This window comes from Mustela lutreola, chromosome X, assembly GCF_030435805.1.
Source record: "Mustela lutreola isolate mMusLut2 chromosome X, mMusLut2.pri, whole genome shotgun sequence".
In the NCBI taxonomy this organism is placed as follows: domain Eukaryota; kingdom Metazoa; phylum Chordata; class Mammalia; order Carnivora; family Mustelidae; genus Mustela; species Mustela lutreola.
This window is the reverse complement of record NC_081308.1, coordinates 87115478-87136928: the sequence shown is the minus strand read 5'-3', so window position 1 is coordinate 87136928 and position 21451 is coordinate 87115478. Positions and strand designations below refer to the sequence as shown.

Below are 21451 nucleotides of genomic sequence, written 5' to 3'. Positions count from 1 at the left end.
CTGGTTCAATTTTGGGAGTTCATAATAGTTTGTAGGAATGCATCCATTTCATCTAGGTTGCTTAGCTATTGGCATATAACTGTTGATAATAACTTCTAATGATTGTTTCTACTTCCTTGGTGTTAGCTGTGATCTCTCCCTTTTCATTCATAATTTTATTAATTTGGGCTTTCTCTCTTTACTTTTGGATTAATGTGGCCAATGGTTTATCGATCTTATTGATTCTTTCAGAAAATCATCTTCTAGTTTCATTGATATGTTCTACTGTATCTCTGGTTTCTACCTCATTGATCTCAGCTCTAATCTTGATGATTTCCCTTCTAACGTGTAGAAATGGTTTGATTTGTTGTCGATTCTCCAGTTCTTAAGGTGTAGAGACAGCTGGTGTGTTCTGGATTTTTCAATTTTTTTGAGGGAGCCTTGGATGGCTATGTATTTCCCCCTTGGGATTCGCTTTGCTGTATCCCATAGGTTTTGGAATGAAGTGTCTTCATTCTCATTGGTTTCCATGAATTATTTCAGTTCTTCTTTGATCTCCTGGTTGATCCAGGCATTCTTAAGCAAGGTGACCTTTAGCTTCCAGGTGTTTGAGTTCCTTATGAACTTTTCCTTGTGATTAAGCTCCAGTTTCAAAGCATTGTGATCTGGTAATATGCAGGGAATAATCTCAGTGTTTTGGTATAGGTTGAGTCCTGATTTGTGACCCAGTATGTGGTCTATTCTGGAGAAGGTTCCATGTGCGCTTGAGAATGAGTATTCTGTGGTTTTAGGGTGGAATGTTCTGTATCTATCTATGAGTTCCATCTGGTCCAATGTGTCATTCAATGCTCTTGTTTCTTTATTGATTTTCTGCTTCGATGATCTGTCTATTTCTGAGAGGGTCATGTTAAGATCTCCTACTATTAATGTATTCATATCAATATGACTCTTTATCTTGATTAACAGTTTTCTTATGTAATTGGCTGCTCCCATAGTGGGGGCATAGATATTTACAATTGCTAGATCATCTTTGTGGATAGTCCCTTTAAGAATTATGTAGTGTCCTTCTATATCTCTGACTACAGTCTTTAGTTTAAAATCTAATTTATCTGATTTGAGAATTGCTACCCCAGTCTTCTTTTGAGGCCCATTGGCATGAAAGATGCTTTTCCATCCCTTCAGTTTCAGTCTGGGTGTATCTGTAGGTTCAAAACGGGTCTCCAAAACAACATATGGATGGGTCTTGTCATTTTATGGAATCTGCAACCTTGTGTCATTTGATGGGTGCATTTAGGCCATTCACTCTGAGAGTCATTATTGATAGATACATTTTTATTGACATCGTGTTCCCTTTTAAGTCTTTCTTTCTGTAGATTTTCTCTATATTTCTGTTCAATGCTATTCTTAGGATTTTTCCTCTTTTATAGAACCCCCCCTTAATATTTCCTGCAGTGTCGGCTTTGTGATTCCATAGTCTTTTAAGCCTTGCCAGTCTAGGAAACTCTTGATTTCCCCATCCATTTTGAATGTCAGTCTTGCAGGATAAAGTATTCTAGGCTGCATGTTCTTTCCGTTAGTGCCCTGAATATATCTTTCCAGCCCTTCCTGGCTTGCCAGGTCTCTGTAGACATGTCTGAGGTTATTCTGATGGGCTTTCCTCTGTACATAAGGACCTTCTTTGTCCTACCTTCTTTCAAGAGTGTCTGCCTACAATTATAATTCTTCATTCTTACTATTATGTGTCTCAGGGACTTTCGAGAATCTATAATCTTGGGGGGAAACCATTCTGCCTCTAGTACATGAATGCTGGTTCCATTCGTGAGATTGGGAAAATTTTCATGGACAACTTGTTCCACTATGTCTTCTAGACTTCTTTCTTCCTCCTCCCCTTCAGGGATTCCAATAATTCTGACGTTGGAACGTTTCATGGCATCATTTATCTCCTTGATTCTGTTTTCATGGCTTCTAAGCTGTTTGTTCCAGGATTCCTCCTGATCCTTTCTCTCTATCTGTTTGGCCTCCAGATCACTAATTTGATCTTCTGTCTCAGTTACACTAGCTTTTAGAGAATTTAGATTAGATTGGAACTCACTGAGAGCTTTTTGAACATCATTCCTGCTGGCTTTCAGTTCTGCCCTAACTTTGTGAACATCATACTTGTTGGATTTCAGTTCAGCCCTAATCAATTCCATTTGGTCATCCATGGCTTTCTCCAACCTAGCTATTGCCTAGATAATTGTTAGCCTGAATTCCTTTTCCAACATATTGTCTATGTCGATATCCATTAGCTCTGTTGCAGAAGGCCCATCCTCTGTATTTTTCTTCTGTTGGGCATTCTTCCTCCTTGTCATTTTTGTGAGAGATGACTGAACGGATGTAGCTGGATATATTGACCGTGGTGCAGTCAAACTGCACCCTGGAACACTTCTGAGCTATCACGATTCCCCACCCAAACGAGAGAAAAAAAAAGAAAAAGAAAGAAAGAGAGAGAGAGAGAGGGACAGGAAAGAAAGGGAAGATAAAAGAGAAGGTTCAGCCCAAATGGGCCCCAAGGTAAGATTTAGGAAGTATTCAAACAAAGACAAACAAAAAGACTGATAAAAGTATATGACAAGAGAGAAAAATTATATATATATATATATATATATATATATATATATATGCAAATAAAGGAAGAACCTCGTCAAAAAGAACCCCAAGTATAACATTTTTATACTATCAGGACAAACACAAAAACACAGAAACACTGGCAGAAGAAAAAGGTGGGAGAGTGGTAATAAATTCTTAGTGTGGGTGAGGGGGGTTATTTTGATTCTTCCTGGATGTATCTTGATATCTTTTTGAAGGCCTCAACTTTCCTAAGATAAAGGGGGGTTAAAAATTGGTTTACCTATAGGGGTAGCATTGATTGAGGAAAGGGAGTTACCTTGAAGTTTACGTCCATATGAATATTAGAAAATAAAAATAAAAAGGAATAAACTAGACTAAACTAAACTAAAATTTTAAAAAAATTTAAAAATAGAGAAGGAAAAGAAGAACACAGGTGTATGTATAAAAAATTTCAGGTTAGAAGGTTATTATGGAATTTGATGTACTGGACATCTCACTGTGATGGTTAATAGGTTAAAAAATTATCTATATAAAAAAATGAACCAGAATATTGGGAATGAGTTAAAAATAAAAGTTGTATCTATGAAGTAGTGGTGCTTGTTCTCTTTTCATCTTTTATTTATTTTTCTTTCCTGTTTGATTTTCTGGGGGAGGGGCCTGCCACGTGGGTTTTCAGTCAATGATATTTCTGGAGTTAAGTCCTCTCACCCCCGAGGGGGTGGGCTCTGAGGAAACCAGTTTTTTCAGGCCTTTGCTGTCTGGAGGTTTTTATGTTTGTTCATTTGTTTTCTCTCACCTTGACAGCTTTTGATAGTTTTTCGAGGTTTAGAGGAAAGCAAACTGCACCCTAACTTCCCTCTCAGAGAGAAGCCTCATTCTGCTCCCCTGTGGGTGCTGCAGAGCCCATATAAATTCCCCCTTGGCTGCTGACAGAACAGGTTCTGAGTCGCAGTCCCTGGGGACACAGGATCTCCTGCTTTTACCCAAAACCCCCGCAGTGGCGGCTGTCTGGGCAGCTCCAGACCACCAGAGAGGTTCCAAACAGCAATCACACACTGAGATTTTTCCCCTGGCCCAGGCTGGGAGTGCCTGGTCTTTTTGGGTCTAAGACCCCCAGGCTTAGGCGCACCTCTCTTAAGGTAGGTTGTGGGGCATGCATGTCTCAGGCTCTGATAGTATGGCGCGGGTTTAAGAGCACCGGGCTGGGCTTCACACACCTCTCTCAGGGAAGAGTGTGGGGTGTGTGCATCTCAGGCTCTGATAGTATGGTGCTGCGTTCTGCAGGCTGGCAAGGGTCCCAGCCCTTCATGGGAGCCAGACCCCACTTGTTCTTGGGTGCGCTAGTGGCTCAGGGACCAAGACTTTGCTTCTCTGCTGCACTCTCTGGCTCAGTGCCAGGGGAGGGGAGGCTGTCCTGGGTCCGGGGACTTAAGCCCCTGTCGCTAGCTGCCCCAATTTGCACAATTTTCCCCCAGAATCCTTTGCTCTTTTTGAGTACTTTCAGCCAGTTTCCAAGTTAATGCTGGTTCCCAGAAGCAGGGCACTCTCGGATTGGGGTATTACTTTCCAATCGGTCGCCTCTGGTGGCTCCTTCCCCCTTTTGTTTATCTTCGGATATCAGTCCAACATTCCCACTCCGCTTTACCTGCCCACTTGCGTCTTCTGCCCCTGTAGAGATCCAGATATGTATAATTCTGATCTCAGCCTGATTTCATGGGTGATCGGAGTTCTTTGGTAGGTAATCAGCTCAATTTAGGGTACAGGTTGAGATGGCGCCTCCTCCTACTTCCCAGCCATCTTGTCTCCCCACTTTATTTATTTATTTATTAAATTTCTTTTAGTGCAGCTTTTAGAAAATTGTGTATTTATTTATTTTATCTAGGTTCCATGCCCAGTATGGGGCCCAATATAGGGCTTGAACTCACACCCCTGAGATCAAGACCTAAGCTGAGATCAAGAGTCAGATGCTTAACTGACTAAACCACCCTGGTGCCCCTAGACAATTACTTATTTTATAAACCATAATTTACCAGTGTTTCTTTGCTGTTTTTTACTTACTATTTTAACATTTCAAGCAAAGGGTTCTGAAATCAGTTTCTCTTTTTGCTTTTCATAAACTTGTTCATGCTTGACTTCTCTGAGAATTCCAATGTTATTGAAAGGCAAAAGTTCAGAAAACCTCAAATACTAGAATGATTGAGTGAATCTATGTAAGATCTGCTCTATGGATCTAAACTTAGGGGCCTTACTTCACTGAGAGAATCTATAAAAAATAGAAATTTTACTTGTAATGGATCTCTGTTAATGACTGCTGTACTCTTTCCAGAGAGCAGACCTGAAGTACTTTCTGTCACAGATCTGATAGAGACAGTTAATGAAGTTTCTAAACTTAGTATTGCTCATGAAATAATGGTAAACCAAGATTTCTGTATGGAAGAGAGTATTTTACCTCCCAACAGGTATGGACTCTTCTATTTTTTTTTTTTTTTATTTTACTCCTCCTGTTATAAGTATATAACACAAATGACTCTTGATCAGGATTGAAGCGTTTTTATTAATACAGTTAATTTTGACTATGTCTTAAATGGTACCAACAAATAAAACAGAGGAGTGTAATTACCAGTGTAATTATTAGTTTCATGTCAAAGCAGAAAAAATATATTTAAACAGGAATTAAACCAAAGATGATGTTGTCAGAATGTTTATTTTGGTATCCCAGTTAATAATGAAATATAGAGTTAATTTTGATCTTTTTAGACAGCCTTGGAAGAAATAGCTCACGAAAGTTATTCTTTTGTCTGCAGATCAAAGAGGTACTGGTGAAAAGAGTACCTTTCTAATAGTGGTATTGCCAACTCTTCATGAGAAAAAATTTCAGAGAACATTTCTGCCTTATAAGTAGCTTGATAAAAATTCTGGGAATTAAGATCAGAACTACATTGATAAAGAATGCCTGTCTAAAATCAGGCTTTATTCTGGTTCTTATTAATTACATTCATGTTGCAAGACATAAATAAAATTTTATGAATTAAATACTTCTTTTTAAAAATATTTTATTTATTTGACAGACAGAGCTCACAAGTAGACAGAGAGGTAGGCATAGAGAGAGGGGGTGGGGAAGCAGGCTACCCGCTGAGCAGAGAGCCCAATGTGGGGCCAATCCCAGGACCCTGAGATCATGACCAAGCTGAAGGCAGAAGCCCTAACCCACTGAGCCACCCAGGCACCCCTGAATTAAATACTTCTAATAGCTTGTTAATAGTTAAATGGGTAAATTAATTTGTTGTGCCCTAATTGTATAGCATTTCTAATTTCCCACTTTAGGGGTTCTATTTCTAAAACACTTTGCTCTGTGTTTCTTTTGATCTTCACATTTCTTAGTTTTCCCTTACCTGTTGTTAATAGGTACTCATGCTGGGCACAGCTTTTCCAAAAGAGGTTTCCATCAAAAGACCAATATCCTAGCATATTCCTCACCTAAAGGGTCTTAGAGACCATGCATCCTGCTGGTGATAGGGAGCCCAGAGAGGACTTCAAATGAGCATGCCAACATAACCAAATGTATATCTTAGAAAAATAATTGATTTTAGCAAGAATATGTGGCATTGCATAAGACTTTGTTGGGGAAGGAAGACCATTTAACAGGCTACTGCAATAGTTCAGGTAGGAAATGACAATAGATAGAGGTATTTTGGAAGCAAAATCTCTGGAATTTGGTGACCAAGTAGATAAAATGTTTCAGGAGAAAGCAGTTAGAAGGACTCCAGTACACAGCAATTATGTATGTATTATCTCACAAATGGGATTGGTGTGTTGGGAGATGAACTTTGACTTTTTTTGACATTTATCTTTGTAATTGTTTGTAAAAGTTTTAACAGGATCATGTACATTTTTGTATTTTTTGAGGGAAAAGGATTAAGCTTTCTGGTTCCAAACAAGGAACAGGTTTGAATGGAGATGATAAGGGGTAATCAAGGAGGAATTTTTTTTCTTAGATTTCAAAATGGAAAGAAAAAGAACATCTAGTTGAACCTATAAGTCTATGGATATAGAAACTAAGGCACACAGCACTTTACCAATGAAAGTTAACCATTCTCTCCAAAGGTAACCAGTATTCTGATTATTAACACCACAGATTATTTTGCTTGTTTTGAGGTTTTGTATATGGGAGTGTATAATATAAATTCTTTTTTTGTCTGGGAAAAAAGAAACTAAGGCACACACTTATGTTCGATGCAAAAGCAGGGCTAGAACTCAAGGGCTTAACTCCCTACCTAGTTCATGGTTCTTCCTACTGCAGGATGAGAGCTTCTCTGGAACCTTGAGATACCCTCCTGAGAGGATTTGGCTAACATCTTTGCATTTGACACTAAATTTAGTTTATTCATTCAAGAGCTAACTATAGTTCTTGGCTTGGCAATTCAGTGATCTTTCATGATACTAAATGCTATTTGGGATTTAAGAAATTATTATCCTGATTATGATCAGTTCTCTGGGTAAAGAGCAATTTGCTCATTTAAACGTTTTTTACAGTTTGGAAGGCAGGTTCATGGAGACAATGTACAATGCTTTTTGGGACCATCTGAAGGAGCAACTATTGAGTACTCCCCCTGACTTCACCTGTGCTCTTGAACTTTTAAAAGAAGTTAAGGAGGTGAGTAACAACCCTCTCATTTGTGGATGTTAAGTTCCTGAACATACCAAATCTTTGGATTGTTGATGATTACCAATATCTTAAGTTGTGTAATGCCTCCCTGAACATGGTCCATTACTTAGACCATCTAGAGAAGCTTTTTTTCTTTGCATGATATGAAGCTCAAAAGGTGGTATGTTGCTATAATGGCACAGTATGTCATTCAGTTAAAAAGATTTTCACTAATCACTAACTATGTTTTGTTTTTAAGAAGCACATAAATGAGTAAAGGATCCCTTGCCCACAAGGGCTTTTGAGCCAAAAGGCTTATACTTTTGAGTCAAAAGGCTATTTCCAGTGACCTTTAATGGTTCCTTTACTTATTTTAATCTTTGATCTTTGAAGTAAAAATAACCTAAAAATGTCTTTATTCCTTATTAAGAGTGCTTCAATCACCTTGTGGTGGTGTGTATTTTATATATTTTATATCCTGCACTTATTTTTATCACACTTATTTTTATTCATATTTTAATATCCTTATGATCAGAATATTATATAGCACTGTTGTTATTACTGATACCAGTGAAGCCTTGAACTATAATTGGCCCCCAAACAGAAAGAGATAGTAGTCTTTTTTTAAAAGATTTTATTTATTTATTTGGCAGAGAGAGAGATCACAAGCCAGCAGAGAGGCAGGCAGAGAGAGGGAGAGGGAAGCAGGCTCCCCGCTGAGCAAAGAGCCTGATGTGGAACTCAATCCCAGGACCCTGAGATCATGACTTGAGCCAAAGGCAGAGGCCCAACTCACTGAGCCACCCAGGTGCCCCAGAAATAAATAATATTTTTCTATAAAAAATTTAGAGACCTATTTTCAAGACTTCCAAAAGACATAGACTAGGATGTCTTTGTTTCAAGAAGGTTTTTTATTGGAGAGTTATTAGCTTTCTAAACAATTTGGCTCCATTGATTTTCTTCTATGGACAGATCTTGTTATCACTGCTATTACCACACCAGAACCGCTTAAGAAATGAGATTGAAGATGCTCTGGACATGGATCTCCTTAAGCAGGAAGCAGAACATGGGGCCCTGGATGTCCCTCATCTCTCTAACTACATTCTCAATTTGATGACCCTCCTTTGTGCACCAGTCCGCGATGAAGCTGTGCAGAAACTAGAAAGCATGACAGATCCTGTGCAGTTACTAAAGTGAGAAACAAAATATACTGTCCCGGAAATCTGCCTTAAACAACTATGTCAGAAAGCTCCCTCCCTGATACTGTGTTATAGCTCCTGCCTTGTTTAGCTTTTCTATACTGAAGAACTGACTAATACCTTTTTTAAAAGATTTTATTTATTTGACACAGAGAGATCACAAGTAGGCAGGGAGGCAGGCAGAGAGAGGGAGAATCAGGCTCCCTGCTGAGCAGAGAGCCCGATGCGGAACTCAATCCTAGGACCCTGAGATCATGACCTGAGCCGAAGGCAGAGGCTTAACCCACTGAGCCACCCAGGCACCCCTGACTAATACCTTTTATTTTGCTCCCTAGACTATTGGCTTTTATTTTCCAAGGATAGACTCTCAAGGCCTTTTTGGTGATCTTCAGATCATTTGTACCTTTTTTAAGAAGTGATGCTAAGAGAGAGTTCTTTCTTCCAGAGATTTCAAATAGCCTTTTCCCAAATGTTTTCTTATGTATCTTAACTTAAAGCCCATGAGGGGACATCAATGAAGATTATCCTTGTTTCACAGCTGGGAGAATCAAGACCCAGAAAGGTAAATAGTATGTCCAATTAGATAGAAATTTAATTATCATCATTCCAACTCCTTACAGTTGGTTGTTAGGACTTTGGTCATTTTCCTTCCACTGAATACTCATTCTGAGAAGATAGTGGCAATATTGGAAAGAGTTCTACACTGCTAACTAAAAGGACAGAAGAAATATTTGTCCTTACCCCTGACAACAATGCACTCTGTGGCCATTGTCCCCTAACCACAGTGTTCTTATTTGTAAATTGAAGTTGGATTATTGTTTTTAAGGTCCATTTTAATTCTAAAATGCTGGGATTTTAGGAAATCTTGCTTGAGTTCTATCTCTCCACAATAGATTTCCTTTCATAGTGTAAATATTTTATTTCTCCTTATGACAGGGGTATCTTCCATGTTCTGGGCCTGATGAAAATGGACATGGTGAACTATACTATCCAGAGCCTTCGACCCTACCTGCAGGAACATTCTGTCCAGTATGAACAAGCTAAATTTCAGGAACTCCTTGATAAGCAGCCTGGTATGTTTAAAATTTAAGTGTGGTAGAGGGAGATTTCACCTTGGGTTTGCCTTCTTACAATGATAAAATATATTTTTTAATTTTCCTTTATTATGTTATGCTAGTCACCATACAGTATATCATTAGTTTTTTTTTAATTTTTAATTTTTTCAATGTAACAGTATTCATAATTTTTGCACCACATGCAAATCCGTGCCCTCTCCAATACCCACCACCTGGATCCCCCAACCTCCCACCCCCCGCCCCTTCAAAACCCTCAGATTGTTTTTCAGAGACCATAGTATCTCATGGTTTACCTCCCCTTCCAATTTCTCTCAACTCCCTTCTCCTCTCCATCTCCCCTTGTCCTCCATGCTATTTGTTATGCTCCACAAATAAGTGAAACCATATGATCATTGACTTTCTCTGCTTGACTTATTTCACTCAGCATAATCTCTTCCAATCCTGTCCATGTTGCTACAAAAGCTGGGTATTCATCCTTTCTGATGGAGGCACACTACTCCATAGTGTATATGGACCACATCTTCCTTATCCATTCGTCCGCTGAAGGGCATCTTGGTTCTTTCCATAGTTTGGCAACCGTGGCCATTGCTGCTATAAACATTGGGATACAGAAGGCCATACACATGTACCATTAGTTTTTGTTTTCACTACTTATGTACCATTTCACTACATATGTACCATTAGTTTTTGATGTAGTGTTCCATGATTCATGGTTTGTGTATAACACCCAGTGCTCCATACAATATGTGCCATCCTTAATACCCATAACCAGGCTAAACAATCCTCCCATACCCTTTAAAACCATCAGTTTGTTTCCTGGAGTCTATAGTCTTTCATGGCTCATCTCCCCCTCTGATTCACCCCCTCATCATTTTTCCCTTCCTTCTCCTAATGTCCACCATGCTATTCCTTATGTTCCACAAATAAGTGAAATCATATGATAATTGACTTTCCCTGCTTGACTTATTTCACTTAGCATAATCTCCTCCAGTTCCATCCATGTTGATGCAAAAGTTGGGTATTCATCCTTTCTGATGGCTGAGTAATATTCCATGTGTATATGGGCCTTTCCTTTATCCATTTGTCTGTTGAAGCACATCTCAGCTCTTTCCACAGTTTGGCTATTGTGGACATTGCCGCTATGAACACTGGGGTGCATGTGGCCCTTATTTCCACTGCATCTGTATCTTTGGGGTAAATGCCCAGTAGTGCAATTGCTGGGTCATAGGGTAGCTCTAATGTAAACTTTTTGAGGAACCTCCACACTGTTTTCTGAAGTGTCTGTATCAACTTGCATTCCCACTAACAGTGTAAGAGTGTTCCCCTTTCTCCACAACAGCTCCAACATTTGTTTTTTCTTGCCTTGTTAATTTTTGTCATTCTAACTGGTGTAAGGTAGTATCTTAGTGTTGTTTTGATTTGAATTTCCCTAATGGCTAATGATGATGAACACTTTTTCATGTGTCTGTTAGATATTTCTATGTCTTCTTTGCAGAAATGTCTGCTCAAGTCTTCTTTCCATTTTTTGAATTGATTATTTGTTTTTTGGGTGTTGAATTTGAGAAGTGCTTTATAGATCTTGGATATCAGCCCTTTGTCTGTAGTATCACTTGCAAATATCTTCTCCCATTCTGCTGGTTGCATCTTTGTTTTGTTGACTGTTTCCTTTGTTGTGCAGAAGCTTTTCATCTTGATAAAGCCCCAAACGTTTATTTTCACTTTTGTTTCCTTTGCCTCTGGAGACCTGTCTTGAAAGAAGTTTCTGTGGCTGGTGTTGAAGAGGTTCCTGCCTATGTTCTCCTCTAGGATTTTGAAGGATTACTGTTTCACACTGCAGTTTTTTAGCCATTTTGAGTTTATCTTTGTATACAGTATAAGGGAATGGTCGAGTTTCATTTTACTGTATATAGTTGTCCTATTTTCCCAGCACCATTTATGCAAGAAACTGTCTTTTTTCCATTGGATATTTTTTTTACTGCTTTGTCAAAGATTGTTTGACCATAGAGTTGAGGGTCCATATCTGAGCTCTCCATTCTGTTCCACTGGTCTATGTGTCAGTTTTTGTGCCAGTACCACACTGTCTTGGTGATCACAGCTTTGTAATATAGCTTGAAATCAGGCAATGTGATACCTCCTGGTTTTTTTTTTTTTTTTTTTCATTTCCAACATTTCCTTAGTGATTGGGGTCTTTTCCAGTTCCATATAACTTTTAGGATTATTTGTTCCAGCACTTTGAAAAATGTCAATGATACTTTGATTGGGATGGCATTTAAAGTGCAGATTGCTCTGGGAAGCATAAACATTTTAACAATGTTTATCCTTCCAATCCATGAGCATGAAATGTTTTTCCATCTTTTGTGTCTTCTTCAATTTCTTTCATGAGTGTTTTGTAGTTCCTTGAGTATAGATTCTTTATCTCTTTGGTTGGGTTTATTCTAAGGTATCTTATGGGTCTTGGAGCTATTGTAAATGGAATAGATTCTCTAATTTCCCTTTCTATAGGTACATTGTTTGTGTATAAGAAAGCAACTGACTTCTGTGCATTTATTTTGTATCCTCCCACATTACTGAGTTGCTGTATGAGTTCTAGTAATTTGGGGATGGTGCCTTTTGGGTTTTCCACATAAAGTATCATGTCATCTGCAAAGAGAGAGAGTTTGACTTCTTCTTTGCCAATTTGAATACATTTTATTTCTTTCTCTTGTCTGATTGTTGTTGCTAGGACTTCTAGTACTATGTTGAATAATAGTGATGAAAGTGGGCATACCTGTTGTGTTCCTAATCCCAATGGAAAGGCTCACAGCTTTTCCCCACTGAGATTGATATTCACTGTTGGTTTTCCATAGATGGATTTTATGAAGTTGGGGAATGTTGCCTCTATCCCTATACCCTGAAGAGCTTAATTACAAAAAGATGCTGCATTTTGTCAAATGCTTTGTCTGCAACAATTGAGAGGGCCATGTGGTTCTTCTCTCTTCTCTTACTTATGTGTTCCATCACATTGATTGTTTTGCCAATGTCAAACCATCCTTGCATCCCAGGGATAAATGCCACCTGGTTGTGGTGGATAATCCTTTTAGTGTGCTGTTGGATCCTATTAGCTAGGATCTTGTTGAGAATCTTGGCATCCATATTCATCAGGGATATTGGTCTGAAATTCTCCTCTTTGATAGGGTCTTTGCCTGATTTGGGGATGGATGTAAAGCTGGCCTCATAGAAAGAGTCTGGAAGTTTTCCTTCCATTTCCATTTTTTGAAACAGCTTCAGGAGAAGAGGTATTATTTTTTCTTTGAATGTTTGGTAGAGTTCTTCAGAGACTCCAACAGGCCCTGGACTCTTGTTTTTTGGGAGGTGTTTGATCACTGCTTCAATATCATCACTAGTTATTGATCTATTCAGGTTTTCCATTTTTTCCCATTTCAGTCTTCATAGTTTATAAGTTTCTCAGAATGCATCAATTTCTTCCAGGTTGGTTAATTTATTGTCGTATAGCTATTAATAATAATTTCTGATAATTGTACTTATTTCCTTCATATTAGTTGTGATCTCTCCCTTTTCATTGATAATTTTATTAATTTGGGTCCTTTCTCTTTTCTTTTGGATAAGCCTGGCCAGTGGTTTATTAATCTTATTAATTCTTTCAAAGAACAAGGTTCTAGTTCCATTAATGAGTCCTACTGTTATTTCTGGTTTCTAATTCATTGATCTCTGCTTTAACCTTAATTATTTCCATTCTTGTCTGTGGATTAGGTTTAATTTGTTGTTGATTCTCCAGATCTTTAAGATGTAAAGATAGCTTATGCATTTGGGATTTTTCTTTTTTTTCTTGAATGAAGCTTCAATGGCTATGTATTTCCCCCTTAGGACCGCCTTTGCCATATACCATATATTTTGGATTGATGCGTCTTTGTTCTCATTGGTTTCCATAAATTGTTTAAGTTTGCCTTTGATTTCCTGGTTGACCCAAAATTCTTCAGCACAATGGTTCTTCAGATTCCAAATATTTGAATTCCTTCCAAACTTCTTCTTGTGGTTGAGTTCCAGTTTCAAAACATTGTAGTCTGAGAATATGCAGGGAATAATCTCAACCTTTTGGTATTGGTCGAGCCCTGATTTGTGATCCAGTATGCAGTCTATTCTGAATAACGTTCCATGCATGCTTGAGAAGAATGAGTATTCTGTTGTTTTAGGCTGGAATGTTCTGTATATATCTATGAGGTCCACTGGGTCCAGTGTGTCATTCAAAGCTCTTGTTTCTTTTTTTATTTTCTGCTTAGAATACCTGTGTATTGCTGAGAGTGGAGTGTTGAGGTCTCCTACTGTTAATGTGTTCTTATCAATTGGTCTCTTTATTTTGGTTAACAGCTGGCTTATGTAGTTGGTTGCTTCATGTTGGGGGAATAGATATTTCCAATTCTTAGTTCTTCTTGTTGGGTAGACCCTTTAAGAACTATGTAGTGTCCTTCTGTATCACTAATTAGTCTTTAGCTTAAAATCTAATTTGTCTGATATGAGAATTGCTACTCCAGCTTTCTTTTGAAGTCTGTTGGTATGAAAGATGGTTATCCATCCCTTCACTTTCAGCCTGGGTGCATCTTTAGGTTCAAAATGAGTCTCTTGTAGACAGCATGTGGATGGATCCTGTCTTTTTATCCAACTCTAACCCTGTGTCATTTTATGGGAACGTTTAGGCCATTCATGTTGAGAGTGATTATTAAAAGATATGATTTTATTGTCATCATGTTGCCTGTGCAGTCCTTTTCTCTATAGATTGTATTTGTTTATTTCTGTTCTATATCACTATTGGTATCTTTCTCCTTTTATAGAACCCCCTTAATATTTCTTGCAGGGCTGTCTTAGTGGTCACATATTATTTCAGTCTCTGCTTGTCCTGGGAACTCCTTATCTCCCCATCCATTCTGAATGACAGCCTTGCTGGATAAAGAATTCTTGGCTCCATATTCTTCTCATTTAGTATCCTGGATATGTCTTGCCAGGCCTTTCTGGTTTACTAGGTCTCTGAAGACAGGTCTGACATTATTCTGACATTCCTCCCTCTGTACGTAAGGAATCTTTCCCCCCTAACTGCCCTTAAAATGGTTTCCTTGGTTCTAAGATTTGTGAGTTTTACTATTACATACCTGGATGTCAATCTTATCTCCTTGATCTTAGGTGTGTTCTCTCTGCCTCTAGGACACAAATGCTTGTTTCATTCCCCAGATTAGGGAGGTTCTCAGCTATGATTTGCTCAAATATATCTTCTAGTCTTCTCCCTTTCTCCACACCCTCAGGGATCCCAATAATTCCAACATTGGAATGCTTCATGACGTCATTTATTTCTCTAATTCTGTTTTCATGGATTTTGAACTGTTTGCTCCAGGCCTCCTCCTGCTTCTTTTCTATCAGTTTGTCTTCCAGATCACTAATTCATTCTTCTGCCTCATTTACCCTGACTGCTAGAGTATCTAGATTAGATTGTATCTCATTGATAGCATTTTTAAGTTCTGCCAGATCCACTCTCATTACTGCCCTTAGCAAATCTATGTTACCATTAATAGTTTTCTCCAGACTGACTATTGCCTTCATAACTGCTACCCTGAAGTCTGTTTCTGACATCTTGCTTAGATCCATATCCATTAAATCTGTAGGAGAGACCATTGTCTCTGGGTCTTTTCTTTGTTGGGAGTTCCTCCTCCTAGTCATTCTGTTGAGTTGTATTTGAGGGGTATACAACCAAAAATATCAACCACAATCCAGGCAAGGTGCACCCTGGGAAGGTTTGGAGCAATTGGAAGTCACCACCAAAAAGAAAAGAAAAGCCAAGAAGAGACCTAAGAGTAAGCTTTATAAAGTACAAAATCAAAAACAAAAAGACTGACAAAACAAACAAGCAAAAAACAAAACAAAACAAAGAAACCCAAAATAAAAATGGGGGTTGACAGGAAGGTGGCTATAATCCCTGATGTGGGCCAAGAAGGGTATTTCAATTCTTCCTGGGTGAATTTTGTTCTCTTTGTTAGAGAACTGTACTTCTCAGAGATACAGGGAAACTAAAACTGATATGTGTATGTGTGCATGTATATGTGTATGCATATATATATATATATATAGAGAGAGAGAGAGAGAGTAGGAAAAAGGAGTACATTGAAGCTAATGTCTGTATATATATAAAAAGAAAAAAAGTACATGTATGAAAAAGTTCAAGTTAAAAAGTTACTATGGGATATGTTATATTAAACATCTAGTTGAAAGGATAAATAGGTTAAAAAAACATGAAACATGAGAAAGAATTAAAAAAGAGAGAAAAGTTGTATTTAAGGAATAGACAGGCTGTGAGGCAAAACAATGAGGTTAATATACTGTTTTCCCTTAGTGTTGGTGCTTTACAGTTTTATGAGGACCCTGTGGTTGTTGTCCTCTTGTTCTTTCAGCTTGTCTCCTGGGGGGAGGGGGCTGCCACATTGCTTTTCAGTTAACCCTGCTTTGGCTGAGTTGCCCTGCCCCTTACCAAGGGGCTGGGCTCCATGGAAAACAGTTTTCCAGGCTTTTGGAAGCTTTTGTTCTCTGGTGGCTTTTCTCACCTTTGCCTTTTCAGAGGGTCAGAGCAAAATAAACTGTCCGAACCTGGACCAGTGACTCAGAGGGAAGCCACAGTCTGCTCCTCCCTGAATCCTTCAGAACACACAGACACCCCTCTGCAAATGCCATTGAATACTGCAGCCTCCCACAGGTGATGTGCCCATAGCGACCCTCTCAGTGGTCAACGAAGGCCCCAGCTTATCTCTATACCCCAGAGCCACCAAAACTGGGAGAGATCCCAGTGAAGTCAACCCGTGCCCCAGCCATTGCCATTCCTGGAACCATGGGCTCCAGTCCAAGCCAGGTCCTCTTGGTGGTAGCAGCAGGAGCTGCCAGTCCCAGAGACTGCTGACTCAAGTCTGCACCAGCTGGCAGGTGGCTGCTGCAGTGGATCCTTGGGCTGTGGGCTTAGGTCTGTGCCTGGAGCTACCTGGTCCCAATGTCTGCTCCTTAAGCCCCCTTGTTCTTTTTGAGTGCTGTTATCAGTCCCTTCCCATCTCACAACCACGGGTCTCCAAGCTATCACTGGTCCCCAAGTGCAGGGTGCTTTTGCACTGTGGTATTACTTTCCAGTGGCTAGCTTCTTTGGTCCCCTGCGCCTTCCTATTTAACTTATCTTGCTACCTTTTTTTCCCTATGTTTTTCTTTTACTTTCACCCCACCTTTCCCTGTCTATGGTTACATTGACAGATTCCATTCCTCTCCCCAGTAGTTTAGAAAGCCTACTCTTCCACAAGCTACAAGGATTAACACTAATTTTAACACATCCTTTAACTTTACCAACATCTAAGTAGTATCTGTAACCTTCCTTTCCCCTACTCCCCACATATTCTGTTCACAGTCCATCCTTCTGGGTAGAGATGTGGCATTTTAATTTCATTTTCCTTTTTTACTCTTGCTGTGGGAGGAAGGTAATATATATTGTGAATAAAAGTTTCTTTTTTTGAGTAAGAGGTAGTGAAAAATATTTCTCTAAGACAGAAGATCCTACAAAATAATATTTATTGACCAAGAGTATATCTTAAAACCATAGATTTTAGCCCTTAAATATTCTCTTTTGTGTCATAGGTCTCCTTGATTGCACCACGAAATGGCTAACCAAAGCAGCAACAGACCTCACTACATCATCTCCAAGTTCTCTTGGCTCTCCCAGCTCCTCCAGTTTGGATCGTTCACCTCCAAATTGGGCAACTAACAACTCAGAAATCCCCAATCCCACAATGGTGCTATACCAGGGTTACCTAAATCTTCTTCTCTGGGATCCTGACAATGATGATTTCCCTGAGGTAAGGATGTGTGTTAGAGCATTGCTTTTTTTGTTTTGTATTTAATGTCTCTACTAGAACCCTCCTCTCTTGACCTAGTCTTCCCTCTTTCAAAAGACTCTCCTGATGGATAGAATACGGCTACAGGAGATGGAGTCCCAGCTGCACCAGTTAACCATCCTGGCCTCAGTCTTGCTAGTAGCCAGAAGTTTCTCTGGTAATGTTTTATTCAGCTCACCTGAATTTGTGAATAAACTGAAATGCATAACCAAGGCCCTGACAAAAGAATTTAACTCCAGGTAATCTTCATAGACAGATATTTTTTTAGAGTTGAAAATAATATATGGTTTTTGGGACATAGGCAGATAATGTAATTATTGGTTATTTGTCATCACAAAAAGGACCCTGGGAACCACCTGCAATTATTGTTGGTGCCTTTTGATAAGTCATATTGAGGCTTGGGATAGAGAAAAATAAATTCTCAAGAGGAGAGAGTGGAGGCTAGTTTACTACACAGCATTCATTATCATGTTTTCTAAAAATGAGTCATTACATATTTGAATGGGTGACACTGGGTTTGCGTATGTATATCCATAAGTTTATCAATTGATCATTAATATTGATTTATCATCACTGCATGTAGGGTACCACAACCAAAATAAAAAGAGAAATCAGAAGTTTAGGTCTCTTAACTTATTTATAATTTAACTGATGAAATAGGAAAAACACAACTATGGAAAATCCACCAAGAAAATCTCCTGGATTGCATGGAGCACTGGGTGTGGAGAAAAAAATAATGAATACTGTTATGCTGAAAATAAATAAATTAATTAAAAAAATATTTAAGGAACTAATGTATACTGAGTGGGTTCAATCATAGACCGGAACCATTTTCCAATTTATCTTGTTTCTTTTTGAAATCTAAAATAGTGCTATATTTGTGAATTTGTTGTCACCTTGAGAGGAACAATGAAGGTTTTTAATCTGTACATGGGTTCTTACTGTCTACTAGTGGTGGGGGCTTAGAGTGGACCAACCTTCTGTTAGGGGCTCTCTGGGCTTTGACCCTATGCCAGGGTTATTCTGCTTTATGTCCATTATCTAGGCCTCAAGAGACTATGGTGAGTGTGAGTGAACAACTGTCCTGGGAAATCCAGCAAGGACTCAAAGACATGGACCTTACTGCCCTGAGCAGTGAAAACACATCATCTCTTAAAGGCCAACTCCAGAATATTGCCAAGAAAGAGAACTGTGTTCGTAACATCATTGGTAAGGGTCCCATAGTAGTGATAGGGAGGGGTGTCAAGAATGTTTAGGATGAGGAGGTAGACTTAACCTTGGAAGCCAGTTACTGACAAGCATGATTATTGGGAAAGTCTTTGGGCTTTAGTTTTCTCATCTATAATATACAGGATTGAAATGGATCTCTTTCAGTTTGAAGAGTGAATGTATGGGTTTAAGGTGGACCTGCAGCTAAGATATGTACTTTGCAGGTGTGAAATACTGTCCTCCCAACCCTACCAAGTCATCCCTGGTCATTTTCTAGCTATAATCCAAGATATATGATGGAAAACAATTTGCTTTAAAAGTTATTGTGTGGGCTTCTACTCCCCTCCAAGGAACTGATACTGACTTAGGTTGTAGGACATATTCCATGCTGTAAAGGAAGCAGTGAACTTGGTGAGCTTTCTTCTAACTTTTGCATCTTAACAGTCTGATTTGGATGTGAGGGCACTGGTTGCAATGTATGCCTTTTTTTCCCCACATATATTTTATTTATTGAGGTATATTTCATACGTGTCTTTTTTAAAAAATTGTTAATTTCAGGGGTAGAATTTAATGATTCATCAGTTGCATGTAACACTCAGTGCTCATTACATCAAGTGCCCTCTATAATGCCCATCACCCACTTACTCCACTCCCTCACCCACCTCCCCTTCAGCAACACTCAGCTTGTTCCCTATCATTGAGTCTCTTATGGTTTGCCTCCCTGTTTTTATGTTTTTTTTTTCTACGAAATACAGTATTTATTTAGAATGAGTAAAGAAATCACATCAGAATATAACCAAGAAGGATTACAAATATAACACAATGCAAAAGAAAAGCATATTTAAAAAATTAATTCCTTGAAACACTTCTGTAATACGTTTTCTAAATTATTTGGTAGCATAATCTTATGAAAGTTTTTGATTATTTTCTCTTATAGAGTAAATAGAAAGTTAATTTCAATCTTCCTTAAAGGAAGTTTCACGGATTTTTATTTTTCTAGCATTGCCAAATACATTCTTGACTGAATAAAAAGTGTAGTGTGATTAGGCTACAAGGAGAAAAAAATCTTTTTTTTTCCAGTTTAGTGGTATGCATATTTTATTTTATTTTTTTATTTTGTTTTTTTTAATTAAATTTATTTATTTTCAGCATAATAGTATTCATTATTTTTTCACCACACCCAGTGCTCCATGCAATCCGTGCCCTCTATAATACCCACCACCCGGTACCCCAACCTCCTACCCCCCCGCCACTTCAAACCCCTTAGATTGTTTTTCAGAGTTCATAGTTTCTCATGGTTCATCTCCCCTTCCAATTTCTCTCAACTCCCTTCTCCTCTCCATCTCCCTATGTCCTCCATGTTATTTGTAATGTATGCTCTTTTAACATCAGGTACAATATCTGAGATCCTCTTGTTAGGTCAGTGCATACCAGGAGCTCACTTAAAACCACACAATCTTATAAACATCCAGAAATTTGCTAGCTGAATATCTTTTGATCATGCATTGGTTTTGTGAGCTTGATAGCAACCCCTTCTCCAAAATGAAGCAAACAAATCTTATTTATACAGTATATCCAAATGAATGGGTAGGTCAGTGAATATCTTAGTTAACTTTCATGAGCAGAGAGCACAAGAGCATTGTGAATGTCTCCTGAAACCTCTTTGATCTCCCCCCTTTTCCTTGCTCACAGATCAGCGAATCCGTTTGTTTCTCAAATGTTGTTTGGTTCGTGGCATGCAGGAGTCTCTGCGAGACTTCCCTGGAGGCCTTAGTCTCATTGAAGGAGAACTGGCTGAACTAGGCTGGAAGTTTTTCAATTTGATGCATCACAATCAACAGGTATTTAGCCCCTACTATGCTGGAATCCTAAGAAATATCATCTTTCCAGCCCAGGCACAAGAAACAGAAATGGAGTCTGTCTGATAATGCTGTACCCAAGCTATGGCAACAGGGACCCAGGAGAGAGGGCTAAGCATGTTCCTGGGATGACATCACCTGTGGCGAGGAGAGCAGCTAGACCTCTTCCTCACTACATCCAGGACACAGAGATGAAGGGTTCAAGAAAGTAACACCGACTGGTTCAACCTCCTTTATTAATAAACTTCCAAGCTGCAAGAAAACATCATTTCCTTTTGTGCTGCAACTGAATCTAGATTCTGTATTCTTATATTCTAATTATCTGATAAGGCAGCAGACCCTCAGTTTTCCTTTTACTGACTGATAATTCTTCAGTATGCTGATGGTTGAGCAATCATCAGGGCACCAGGTGCTGACATTATTTTCCATAATAGAAAATAATTTCCTTGAGGGCTATGAAAACTCTTTGTGGACTGGAATTATCTAGAGTATGAATATATAGGCTCAGAAAATCAGAAATTTACTGAGCTACAGAACAAGAGAAGGCATAGAACTCCATTTCCAGTTCAAATTTCCCTATCATTTTAAATTATGTAGCAATAGTAAGAGCCCCCATTTCCTGTACTGGAGTGTGGCATGAAGCAGTATGAAAACTGGGGACTAGATGTAAGTTGATATTGTCTGCTAACAAGCATTCAGTTGAGGACAGTTCTCAGCCTCTACAGGACTTATGTATCTCAACTGATCCTGAGGGTGAGGTTTGGAGTCTCCTATAGTAACACCAAATCTAAGCATTTGGTCAGTGACTGACTTGCCTCAGGTTCATCTCTGGAACTTCTCTACAGCTTATTTTATTTCTTATTTCCACATCTCTAGGCTTAGGACACCCCATTATTCTTGACAGAGGTGGTGTGGGTATTCAAGTGTGGAAGCAGTCACCACACTTCTCATTTGCAGCCTGGAACTCTAA

At 38.8% G+C, this 21451-nt stretch overlaps 1 protein-coding gene across 2 annotated transcripts; it reads left to right on the top strand.

Moving 5' to 3' along the window:
- The first annotated feature begins 4913 nt into the window (after nucleotides 1-4913).
- On the top strand, nucleotides 4914-20739 carry LOC131821425 (T-complex protein 11 X-linked protein 2-like). 2 transcript variants are annotated; one of them, XM_059157522.1, is made up of 8 exons: nucleotides 4914-5048; nucleotides 7123-7243; nucleotides 8207-8427; nucleotides 9370-9506; nucleotides 17157-17374; nucleotides 17471-17652; nucleotides 18459-18622; nucleotides 20315-20739. In XM_059157522.1, the coding sequence occupies exons 1-8, from the start codon at nucleotides 4999-5001 to the stop codon at nucleotides 20545-20547; spliced, it is 1326 nt and encodes a 441-aa protein (XP_059013505.1). In that variant the 5' UTR covers nucleotides 4914-4998; the 3' UTR covers nucleotides 20548-20739. The 2 variants fall into 2 exon arrangements, with proteins under 2 accessions (XP_059013505.1, XP_059013504.1); XM_059157521.1 differs by having other exon boundaries at nucleotides 17453-17652.
- The last annotated feature ends 712 nt before the right edge of the window (nucleotides 20740-21451 follow it).

Coding starts and splice junctions, on each gene's coding strand:
- LOC131821425 (XM_059157521.1), top strand. CDS start 4,999: ATGGTAAACCAAGATTTCTGTATGGAAGAGAGTATTTTACCTCCCAAC. Junction 8,428..9,369: donor GATCCTGTGCAGTTACTAAA/GTGAGAAACAAA, acceptor TCCTTATGACAG/GGGTATCTTCCATGTTCTGG. Junction 17,375..17,452: donor ACAATGATGATTTCCCTGAG/GTAAGGATGTGT, acceptor CTCTTGACCTAG/TCTTCCCTCTTTCAAAAGAC.